Consider the following 12367-nt stretch of genomic DNA (forward strand, 5'->3'; position numbering starts at 1 on the left):
ATGATTCAAAAAATGAGGATTTCGGAGGTTATGTTAGTTCTCAAAAACCTTTTAATCCTATAAGCGCAATGACATTAATTATGTTTGTTGTATCCTGTGCTATCCTTCCATAAAGCACTTCTCTCCCCAACAAAAGTTAGCAGTTGTTTATACTTTCATTATGCACGGAAAAATACATCCAACATGCTTATGTTGCATCATTTGATTAGTGCTTTCTGGTTTGGTAATTGGCATAGTTAGTAGAGTAGTTATCATTCAAATTCAGGTGGGCAATTCATGTTTTGTCACTCTAATTAATGATAGAATCAAGTCACCCCCGACACTGTCCCAACACACATTAAATGGATTTGCAACATTCATATCCTGAGATTAGACGATAAAGTCAATTATCCTTAAGATTAATCATTAAGAATTTAGATGTTTTAAAGTGAGAAAGTTGATAAAATAGTAAAGTGATAAGTTTTTTTTTTTAGTTCAAGTAAAGTGAGAAGTTAATCACCATTGATTTTGTAATTTTCATTAAATATATGCCGCACTATCTTAATTTAAAAGTGATTAACTCTTCTCTTTATCAACTTTCTCACTTTAGAAGATCTTAATCAAATTATTAAGGTTCACTGAATCATCAACTCTATTAAGTAAAATTTTTTTACCATCTTTTTGTCTTTCTTAATTCTCTTTCTAGGCCCTCTATCTAATGACAAAATTGTTAAGTATTATAATTCTATTAAGCCCTATTTCCTCAACTTTACATCAATTAAGATGCTTACATGTTAACCAAAAAGAGTTGTTGCTGTGTCATCCTCAATTGACCAACATATTATTGGAGTTGCACACAAAAAATTGACACAACTGGATAGACAAGGTTCAATATAATTAGAACTTCTATAAATCTTATTATTATTGTTAAATCGAAGGAGAAGAATGAATTAGGTTTCCAAACAATTACCAACAAGGGAAAAGACAACAACGCGAGAGTGATTAGATTAAGATACATTTGTCCTTTTCACTTTATATAGTCATATTATTTGTGTTCCTCTGTTCAAGATGTCACATGGCACAAGAGGTAAGAGCTAGTTTTGAAGGACCATATCGCAATGATCGGACAAAGGAAAAGAAAAAAAAATATCGTAATTTAATTAGGTACACTGATAATTGACATAAATATTGAGGAAATATCAGCATGTCGAGTACAGACATATAGAGACCTATCAACTTTTTCCATAAAATATTTGACATATTGAATTGTTGTGCAGGTGTTAACGTTATGGTCTTATATAATAATATATGGAAGCCATTGCCCACCTAGAGAACAAAAAGAAAAAGAAGCCACCGCTAAGTGCTATCAATATGCATCTCAATTTGATTGGTTTACGAGGGGTTGCTTCTTCTTTTGTTGGCATGTATAGTGCACTTCGTAACGCATTCAATTTTGACAAGGGGATTTTTAATACTTGCTTTCTCCTCCTGTCTTCATTTGGGTTTTGTTTATGCTTTTCTAAAAGGCACATTAAGAAATATATAATTTAACATTTTAGAAAAAAATTATGCAAGCAGTTATATTAAGTTATTTTTAAAATTTTATTTGTAAAGCAGTATAAACTTAAATTAATTTATTTAAAAAAAAAAGCAATTTTAACTTAATAATAGGGTAAAGTAAAGTGCTATTTTGATAGTTTGAATTACTTACCTTCTTTAAAAATTGAAATTATCCAAAAAGGAAAAAAGAAATTATCCTTCATGCTTACGATTGTCGTTGATGTTGGAGTAACTAATTGCTGTGAAGTCGAATACAATATTAATGAACTTGACTAACGTGAAAGTTCAATCCATAAGGTGTCATTTTGAGGAGAGCTCCCCAATCTGATTTTCGCTGATCAAACATTACATTCGTCATGTCCACAAAGAAAAAAAGATTACATTCGTGAAGATAAGGAGAGAGAAAAGGAAAGAAAATAAAAGTTAAACAAATCGAACAAAATCCACGAAGAACAACTGCTAAACATGTTTGTGGCTAGTAAAAAAGGGTCAAACTCGAGAACGTGGAGTTCATCAATTTGTGTTAGGCTAGTTATTAACAATTAATAGATGCTGTATATCATCAGTGAGTCAAGTAAATGATGTCATGTTCAATTAACTGCAGTTTTTTAAGTAATATGTAGTACAAAATCATCGAACAACCAACAGCTGAAAAAGAAAATAACCAATTGAAAAAACTAAAACTGGTGTGTGCTCAACAAATCCAGACAGGGCACCCCCCATATAAAAAAAAAGTACCACAAACTAGTAATCTAGTAACTTCTGCCCCAATATGACCATTTCTTCGCAGGTTTTTCTGACGCAAAGCACTTGGTACCTATTAAAGGCAACATAAGGTGTTACTATTCAAAATAAAAAAAATCGTGAAAAAATATCAATACGAATTGGCTAAAAGCTTAAGATAGATTTTAGAGGGCAGTTGCAGAAAACAATTTTAAGATTATTTCTAACACAGATTTGAACGACAAGGCTTATACCTTCTGGGAGTTCTGGCTGATCAAAGGGACTACAAAGTGTCTTAGCTGCTCCCATCTCACCCTTTGTCCTTGCTTTAACATCAGCTTCCACCGCCTGAAGTAATATAAATTGATAATTGATACCAGAAAAACACCAAACCATCCAGCATGAATAGTGTCAGACATTTTGAATATTGAACATAAGATAGCTAAATGATGTCCCTTGAGAGAAAAAATATGTATTGCAAAATAGGGTGTCAACACTCAACAGTATCATCAAGAGATTAGAGAGAAGCAAGTACTATAGTATGTTCATTATTAATAGCTAATCAAGTGCATTGTAAGACAATTATGTAATGGAAGTGATCTAGAATTGGAACGATTAAATGCTTTAATATTTGTAAATCTGACAACGAAGAAAACCTACAAGTACCAACAGATTGGAAGTTTTGAAATAGAAAAATATATCGTTACCATCCTGTAGGGGCAGTTTTGATATATTTTTTCATTCAACCCTTTTTGTGACAATATGCATCTTAGTTAATCATGATACACCTGAATAAGTACATGGCACAGATAGTATAGACAGATAAAAAAAGAAATGCCTCAAAAATCTAAAGCTGGAAAGGTGATCATCAAGACATAATTTAGAACATAAAATTTGGACAAAAACAAAAAGAACTTCATACCTCCTCGTCACACCAAGGAGCTAATATCATTTTTCTTTGGTTCAAAGCTTGTACAAATTCATCCCAAGTATGTACAACCTCAATGCATTCATCTCGTTTTTGTTTTGCAACATCAAAAAGGTTCTGTTGAACAGTGTCAAGTAACTTCTTAACTTCATCAACCAAATTGTCATTTGCAATGTCTATTTTTGCTCCATTATCACGTCGAACAGCTCTAGCCTGTGTGAAATTGGAATAGATTTATTTGGTTTTCAGCTCAAAACTGAGATTGATGAAGCAACATAACACGAGAATTGGTGCAGAAGTACTAAAGAATTGAAAACCTGCTTATTTGCTAAATCCTTTGGCCCAATTTCAATTCTAAGAGGAACACCTTTCATTTCCCAGTGTGAATACTTCCATCCAGGAGAATAGTTGTCTCTAAAATCTGACTCAGCACGAATACCTGCTTCACACAATGTATTTACAGTTGCAGTACAGGCATCAAAGATTCCTTGAGTATTAGCATCTTTGTAAGGCACCGGAATCACAATAACTTGGACTGAGGCCACTTTAGGAGGCAGCACTAGTCCCTTGTCATCACCGTGAACCATCACCATCACCCCAATCTGTTCAAAACAGTCAAAATCTTAGATGCAATTTGATGTGAAGGAACCCTCAGATGACAGTACATTCAAGATATCAAAGCTTACAGTTCGAGTACTATAGGCCCATGAGTTTTGCCAGACCATTGCTTTTTCTCCCTTTTCATTTTCAAAGTTTATCTCGAACATCTTAGCAAAATTTTGGCCAAGACAATGAGAAGTAGCACCTTGTACTCCACGTCCAGTGTTTGGAATAAATGCCTATCAAAGGGAGCATTACAATTTATATACAAACTTTTTCCATTCAGAAAAATAGCAGCATACGTGCATGTGTCTCAGACATATACCTCAACACTGGTAGTGTAAAGTCCACCAGCAAACTTCTCCATCTCACTTTTCTTACCCTTAATGACAGGAATGGCTAAAAACTCTTCATATATGCGCCTATATAATTCCAATATCTCAAGAACCTGAAATAGTAATACTTTAGAGAACTTTGGAAGTAGTTTTCAAAAGATGCTACTGAAACTGGAATCGCATGTGCTGAAGTCAAAAAGTAGGGACTTATCAATATCAGCATATGATATTGCACCAGATGTGGAATGGTACTACATAGCCAATGTATGTTCTTTTGTTATTTGAAGAATTACCTCAGCATCTGCCTCTTCCTTAGTTGCAAAAGCAGTATGTCCTTCCTGCCAAAGGAACTCTCGACTCCTGCAATCAAAATATGCATTTATGTAAAACAACAATAAAATGGAGTTTTGAATGTGATAGCAACAAGGGCCCAAGCTAAATTACTGAAAAATAAGTTCATTTAAATCAATCACTATTGCTTGTATTAACAACCAATTCACCAGAATTAGCGAGTCATCATTAGAGGAACTTCGATTCATTAAAAAACCATACAAAATTTTACAGTACAACAACATTGGAAGGCTGGATATTTGAAAATTTGAGGCCTAGCTTGGTTGGCTAGTATCATACTTTGAACATCATATTATAATATGGAGAAAGGAGTACAAGCTAAAATATAAAGCTTCTTGCTACCTGATGAATGGTGTGGGGTTGCTGAACTCCCATCTAACAACATTACACCACTGATTAAGTTTCAGAGGCAAGTCACGGTGTCCCCTAATCCACTTGGAGTAGTATGGATACATGACAGTTTCACTAGTTGGACGAATGGCAATGGGAATTTCTAAGTCGGTTTTTCCAGACTTTGTCACCCAAGCAACCTGTCAAAGAGTAGCACATTAGAGAAAGTCATTCCAGAAGGCAGAGAAGGTTTGTAGTTCCTTCTGCCGCAAGTCATAAATAATTCCTCATTTCAACACATCAAAATCTCATCAGCTATACAATACACGGAGGTTGCTACTTAATATTGTGCCAGTAAATCAGATCATCTAGCCATCTAACAATGGATTTCAGCTTGCAATAATCTTCTATAATGTCCCCATTTCAGAGGGGGGAAAAACAAATAATTCAAACAAATCTTAAGAGTATACATTAAACAGCCTAACCAACAAATTAGAAAATTCTCACCTCTGGTGCAAATCCCTCAACGTGCTCCTTCTCCTTTTCCAAAACTCCGGGAGACACAAACAAAGGGAAGTAGCAATTCTTGATTTTCATCTTCTTTATTTCAGGATCGAAGAATCCCTGATATAGTTGATGAAATAAAAAAGAACCTTAATACAGCTAGTTGTGCAAATCATACACAAATAAACATGATCTATGTTAGACTAACACCAGTTGTTTGAAAAACACCACTACTGCCATCCAACAACACTGACAAATTAAGAAACTCACTTGCATGATCTCCCATATTGCCATTGCCCAAGGCCTCAGAATGTAGCAGCCAGAAATGTCATAGTACTCAATCATTTCGGAATTAACAACCACCTGTGCAAATTAATTCAAACAACTGAGACGAGAACACAGTGCAATAAGAACAGATCTGGCACAGCAAATTCCACCGAACTCAAAGTCCAACGCAATAGAACACGTGAAACTAAGTTACAAGATGAGGGATAAAATACCTCGGAATACCACTCTCCGAAGTTATCAGCCTTGCGATTCGTGAGTCCTAATCCAGTCTCTTTCTTCACCTCCTTCTTCTTCGCACCTGCGAGGATTTGGCCATAAGAATGGAAGCTAAAATCCGAAAAAAATGAGAAATGACAAAGCGTTTTAACAGTTTCTAGCCACAATTACCAGATTGCTTTGAGCCAGAGTTTTTCGCTTCACTCCCCGCCATCCTGAACGACGAGAACCTGTAACACGAAAAAAACACGAAATGACGATTGTAGCTGAATTGGAATGAATCGAAACGGCATAAGTGTGTTTCTTACCGATTGCCGAGATGCCGCCGGAGGGGGACAAAGCGCGCGAGAGCGATTTTGTGGCGTGAGTCTCTTTAGGGTTTTCGCTTTCAGCGGCTACTAGGTTTTCTTCTTTCAGATAAATCGCGCCTTTCTCTCAGGAATTATTATTTTCTTTTTTTTTTTTTACAGTGAAGTGTTATTCCCAATTCTGTTTACAGTTTCTATGGCTACTACTACATTATTGTATTGTGCTTCTGGTCAACTACTCCTGCAACTTGTTTACTATTTACTAGTGTACTAATTTAATTAAAGGTAATTAATTATCATTAATTGAATTATTGCAACGAAGCGTTTGATCTGATCTGTAATCGCTGCTTCTTGTCCCTAAAGTCAACCGAAGTGGCCCGCAAAATTCTTGCCCTTGTTCGAGCTTTGTATCTTTACCAAATTAATAAAATAAATAAATAAACACATCTAAATTTTATTGGTGAGACATAAATAAATGGTAGTAATAGAAGTGATCTCTTTCCACCACTAACCACCAATGCTTAATGAGGTTAATGAGGCCATTGAGGGGGTTGTGTGGGGAAAAAATGTCACTTTATCACAACATATATTTTCAAGAATATAAATGTAAGAGTTTTAAATAATCTATACCCATGAAGGTTTGATAAAGTATTTTAATAATTTAAAGGATTTAAAATGTATAAAAACTTAAATACTTCAGTTAAGTTTCCTTCACTTTGAAAATGTGTAGTTTTAATGTAGTAATCATGTTAGTAAGCATTAAAAAAATGTTAAAAGGTAAAATATGATCTTTCAACTCCGTTAGAGTCCATTAAACTTTAGTAGCTTCGTACATGCAGACCATAATCTAAAAATGTCAAGTTAAATACTTAGTACATTTCTTCTTTTTCCTTTTGTTTTTTTCAAACGTTTCTCTTTTTGTTAATTCTTTTTAAAATTAAATCAATCCAGCTTAAAAAGTTTGTGGTCAAAAACCATAAACCAAGAGATTAAGGATAGCACAAGCAGTCAATAATTGTTATCGATATAAATTAAGTGAAATCCTTTATTGTTCATGTAAATTGTGAAAAATTCTGTGCACCACAATCATTCTCTCCAACCAAAACGAAAAAGCCCCACTATTTTTCTCTCCAATTGCAACTTGCAATTGCATAGATGTTTCTCGGACATGAACAAAATGAAGTTGAACATGGCACTGAAGCGAAAGATTTTGGGACATGAGAAACATCATCATCTAAACAAACTTCGCCTCAAACAACTAAATAAAGAATCAGCAACGAGTACCGTGCTGATTGGAAGATGCAGCAAAATCAAACCACAAAAATGGCCCTACATCAGCTTGGCTCAGGTGGCACAACTTTCAAGCTTCGCATCCATTCGCAGAAACTAGGATCATCAAAGTGAACAAAACTGCTCTTCAGCTTCGTTCGCTGTTCTGATGTCAATGACTTAAGTTGCGGGAATCTTGCCTCCTGCGAAAACATGCATCATTCAACATGCAATGTATGCCACCATAATCTAATAATAAGCAAAACCTTAGTTTTGCAACGAAGAAGTGATAGTGATGCTAACCTGCTCATAAGGAGGATCCTTGTGTGCTGGTATGAGGCGAGAGACGAAATATCGAGCCTGCGAGCTACCCTCCTGTTTCAGATATAAATTTTCTGTTATAATTAACCTTCTAAGCAGAAGATGGAAAATGGAGATATGCAAAGAAAAATACACTTTGTAGTCGGGATTAGCAGAGAATGTTAACCTTAAATGCAAGTATACGAGGCGCTGGGAAACGGAATTCTGTCAGCTCTTCAGCCAATGTCCGGCAAGCTGCTAAAGCAGCAGCACTTCTTCCTTCATCAGCTGCAAGTTCAGCACCCTACAATACACTCATCAGTATTAAATAAATGAATAAATAAAAACAACCCAAGAAAGAACAAAAAAGAACAAGAAAACGGAAAGTTTTCAAAACAGGGAAAAGCATGCCACTAGCTACAGCAGCATCTAATAATGGCAGCCGTGGCCTGGCAGCAGAAAATGCAGGAGCTGGATGGCATTCCCACTCATAAAAAGGACATAGGAAAGAAGAACGGAAGATGAAAACAGGTTAAAAGGAAGAAAGTATACATGTACATACCCTGGTGCTATTGAAACAACATGAACAACCATGACCAGACACAAATATTGTTTCTAAATTCTAAAATGTACTGATCTTTCAAGTCCACTATGGCGCATATTACCCGCTTCGTGTATTACTGATCATATTATATACATGGCACGAGGCTAATTTAAAACATAATTTCTGATCATTGGCACAACAGTGCGTTAGTAATAATAATTGGTTTGGATTAGCACCATAACAATGCCCTAAAAAAAATGCAAATCTCTCACTAAGAAAACTCCATGCTAAAATGAATAATAAGAGACATACCAACCAAATGAAGACATCAGTGCCATGGTCAAGTACAACAGCAGCATCAGACTGCATTGCAAGATCATAAGCTGGTAACTCCTCGAAAGTTCCTCCCTCCCTATGCATTAGACAACGAGGAGCAACCATTCGGAGTGACAGATCAAAAGATGCATTCAGAAACAAGTTCCTCAGCACAGACCTTTCATCTTCATGACCAATAATGCTTCCCAATAGTGGTCCTCTCCTGAGATGGAAAAGGATCTCTGGTAAAAGGGAAAGCTCCTTTGGGAAGCAGTGAAGTTTAGATTTGGGTACTTGAGGACCAAACTTTAGAGCAATATCCTTGATTCTTTCATCTATTGTTGCCCGCATATCAATTGCGTCTGAATGGCTTTTAGCTCGTAACAAACTTCTTTTTGCAATTAGGACTGCAGCAACTTCATCTTGAACACTCTCAAGATATCCCGAAATACTATCTACAGTGGGCAGTCTAACAGTGATAACCCTGGATATATCAGCTTGAAACACATTTGAATACTGAATAGCAAACTGGAAAAATACATAATCACTTTTGATATCTCCTCTAGTTTCCATTGAGAGAGAGAAGCTCTGTGTTTCTTCAACACTTAGCATCTGAATATAAATGGCTGTATCATTTTTAAAGGTTTCATGGGTGTCTACATGTGATTCTTCCCCAGGGCCAACAACTTGAGTTATGAGAATATCATCTGATGTGCGCAATTCTAACAAACCATGAGAACCTGCTGACCTGGCAGACGCCCTTTGCAAATTAACACCCAAGGCTTCCCCGAAATCATCATGGAGCACCAAAACACCACCTGATGCTTTAGCAAGAGGTTGTAAGATGGGAACTCTTACGGGACACGTTCCAGCACATAAAATATCAATAACAGTATTGTGTCGATGAGCCTCTCGACCAAGATTCTCCATCCACTTTATTGCTGTCTTTTCCATATAAGGATAATTAGGGTGATTAAAAGAATGAGGAACTGATCCAGGTCCGTAAGTATTTGGTCCACCGGCACAGACAACAATTCTACTATTGCCCCCTGATCTTTTAACTACCCCTCGTGACAGATCAGCAGATGGGCCCTGAATTATAGCAAGAGCAACCTCAACAGCAGTTCCAAGGCATCGATCTCTAGAAGCTTCTGGTATGTTTAACTTGTAGGGCCTCAATGATGAAAATATGGAATGTGCTACAGGTAGTGAGGCATGCATTGCTGACAAGTATATGCCAGTACCATAAATCAATCCTTTCAAAGATTCTTGGGTTGGTGACTGGTCCCCAGGAAGCACGTCAGCAGATGCAATTGACTCTTCTGAAAAATCATATATTGACACAGTACGGCCATATAGTACAATTCCTAATCTTGTTGTTGGAGGAAGAGAATCAACAAAAGCATGCAAGGAGCTTTGTAGATGCTGTAAGTGGGGTTCATCTAAGCATTCATCTATAACAAGAACAACTGGGGCAGACATTCTGGAATCTGAAACTGGAACAAAACCAGGTCCCTTGTTCCCAGTTTGAACATAGTCAACCATCGGGGAAGATAGTTCTGGAAATCTGTGAAGATCTTCCTTACTATGCCCAATGTACTCGCCATCACTTCCATTCAATTTCCTACATATAACACACTGCCACTGACCTGATCCAAGCAATATGTTGCAATATATATTTGCATAAGCTCCACAGCTTTGACATCGATGGGGATCACGCTGAATAACTTGAGGGCCCGTTGAGACCTCCCTCCCAGGAGAAACCAATGCCCCAAAACCCAGACTGGGCACATTAGCTTGTTTCTTCTGTTTCAATACCTACTTATCAAATGGAAAGGAGGTTATAACATAATCTGATTACCAAATAATAATATTAAATTTAAAAATGCAAGGCTAGGCTGTAAAACCAAATAAATGATAATGTACCTTATGAGCTGAGAAAAGAACAAAGGATGACTCCCCGGCGGGAAGATGGTCCTCTATGCTATCAGAAACTTGGTGTTGCAACTCAACCGATCCATTTGAAAATCGCGGTGGCGATGAAGTCGGCAAAGATGATCCTGAAGAGAAAGCAAGTGGCTGAGGCGAGGCAGGTGATGTGCGAAAAGGAACAGCTGCCGGCCGGACAGGCGATGTAAAAACAGGAGGCCCCGGCGGGGTGCTCATGTGAGGAACAAGGCTGCCAGATTTAACTCCATTGGCTGGGGACGACGAATTTGGGGGTTTAACCGAAGGGGAAGAAGCTTGATCTTGCTGCAATTGCAATATGGGGGGAGGAAATCTAGGTGGTGATGCAAAAGGTGGAGGGGGTGGTATGGGACTCTTGTCAGGGGTAGGACTCTGTCTATCCGGGTTTGAAGTGGTATACCCAACATTAGGTTGTGTTGGGTTAGCCATTGAAATTCAAATCAGACACAAAACGCAACAATACTTACAAACCCAGTATCAAGAAGTAAACTTTACAGTATTACAGATACAAATGTATGAGTGATACAAATCAAAGACTATACCAAGAAAGAACAGAGACCAGCCTCAACAAGATTCTTGTTTCAGCCCACAGAATTTGCATGAGGAAAACGTAAAACCTTCCTAAGACCTTAAACCCCCAAAAGAGATGATAATGATTCCCAAGGAAAATTCTACTTGACCTGGTTTAATCGGCATCATAGAAGGGGGAATTCTTTCCTTCCCTGAACGAATTCAGGTGAATAGCCAATCACCAACCATGAATCAATCAAATCTCTTCACAATTGAAGCTTCTTCTCTGGTATCCCCCCCTGCAGATAGCAAGTAATCCAGCAGTACCCAATCGAATGAGAAAAGGAAACGATCCAACAGACATTCAAGAACTGAGCTAGGGTTTTGAATGGAGATCAAGATTTGCTCTCAAAATTGGGAATGATAACGGTAATAAAAAAATAAAGAAAAAAAAATCATAGAGAAGTATGTACCTGACAGAGGTGAATATCAAAATTGTAGACTTTATGGTACCGTAAAATACCAAGCTAGGGATTATTCGGAAAAATGGGGGAATGCTATGCTTATGAATGTTATGTCCCCTCCTCACTCTCTTTCTCCAATTGTGTGAGTAATTCGGAATGGGGTGGTTTATTCTTTATTATTATTATTATTATTATTTTGTTGGTTTTTATTTTATTTTTGAGAGACAAGTTAAAAAACCAACAGCGCCTCCTCACAGTGAAACTGAAACCTCCTCAACCTCGGATTGTTGCTCAGGGCAACTGTTGTTAGCACCGCACCTTAGACCTTCCTACGACACTCCTTCACTTCGAGCCAGAGAAGCCACCGCCACTTTTTTTTTTTTTTTTTTTTAAATCACGTGACCCTTTCTATTGTCCTGGTCTTATCCTCCTTTTATATTTTAGCGAATTTATTCTTTACTTTTATCTCATAAAATAATTATATATTTAATATATAGTTATAATTTTGTATAAAAATTGTTGAGTTTAAAGAATTAACAAAAAATTAATTGATGATGACTAAAAATTATTATTGGACTAAAAATTTAATTATGTATCTGATTAATTTACTTAATTATGCAGGAAATTAATATAAAATAAATTGATCCAATAATAAGTTTCAGACTTATATATACTCATAACTCAAGAGAATATTTGTTATTTACACCTATAATTTTTCATTAAAAACAAAAGCAAGCATAAGGCTTAAGTAAAGAAAAAAGAAAAAAAATCTTGTAATTTAATATTTAATATATAGTTATAATTTGTATAAAAATAAATTTTTAAAATATACATCAAATATACACAAATGTTATATAAGTAACTTTAAATTTTAT

General features: G+C 36.3%; 2 protein-coding genes across 2 annotated transcripts; both read right to left on the reverse strand.

Annotated features, from left to right (window-relative positions):
* Nucleotides 1-2105: 2105 nt before the first annotated feature.
* LOC148571242 (proline--tRNA ligase, cytoplasmic-like) lies at nucleotides 2106-6432 on the reverse strand. Its single transcript, XM_088508671.1, has 13 exons — nucleotides 6123-6432; nucleotides 5986-6044; nucleotides 5811-5896; nucleotides 5581-5673; nucleotides 5314-5430; nucleotides 4819-5006; nucleotides 4419-4485; nucleotides 4116-4238; nucleotides 3877-4029; nucleotides 3508-3792; nucleotides 3185-3403; nucleotides 2517-2610; nucleotides 2106-2356 (listed from the first exon to the last, which is right to left on the reverse strand). The coding sequence occupies exons 2-13, from the start codon at nucleotides 6026-6028 to the stop codon at nucleotides 2292-2294; spliced, it is 1533 nt and encodes a 510-aa protein (XP_088364797.1). The 5' UTR covers nucleotides 6029-6044; nucleotides 6123-6432; the 3' UTR covers nucleotides 2106-2291.
* Nucleotides 6433-7140: 708 nt separating this feature from the next.
* Nucleotides 7141-11901, reverse strand: LOC148571243 (protein transport protein SEC23 A-like). The gene is made up of 6 exons (XM_088508670.1): nucleotides 11502-11901; nucleotides 10477-11327; nucleotides 8548-10368; nucleotides 7879-7995; nucleotides 7695-7766; nucleotides 7141-7594 (listed from the first exon to the last, which is right to left on the reverse strand). The coding sequence occupies exons 2-6, from the start codon at nucleotides 10945-10947 to the stop codon at nucleotides 7457-7459; spliced, it is 2619 nt and encodes an 872-aa protein (XP_088364796.1). The 5' UTR covers nucleotides 10948-11327; nucleotides 11502-11901; the 3' UTR covers nucleotides 7141-7456.
* Nucleotides 11902-12367: the final 466 nt, after the last annotated feature.

Source organism: Arachis ipaensis, chromosome B3, assembly GCF_059453495.1.
Source record: "Arachis ipaensis isolate K30076 ecotype BB chromosome B3, ASM5945349v1, whole genome shotgun sequence".
NCBI lineage: Eukaryota > Viridiplantae > Streptophyta > Magnoliopsida > Fabales > Fabaceae > Arachis > Arachis ipaensis.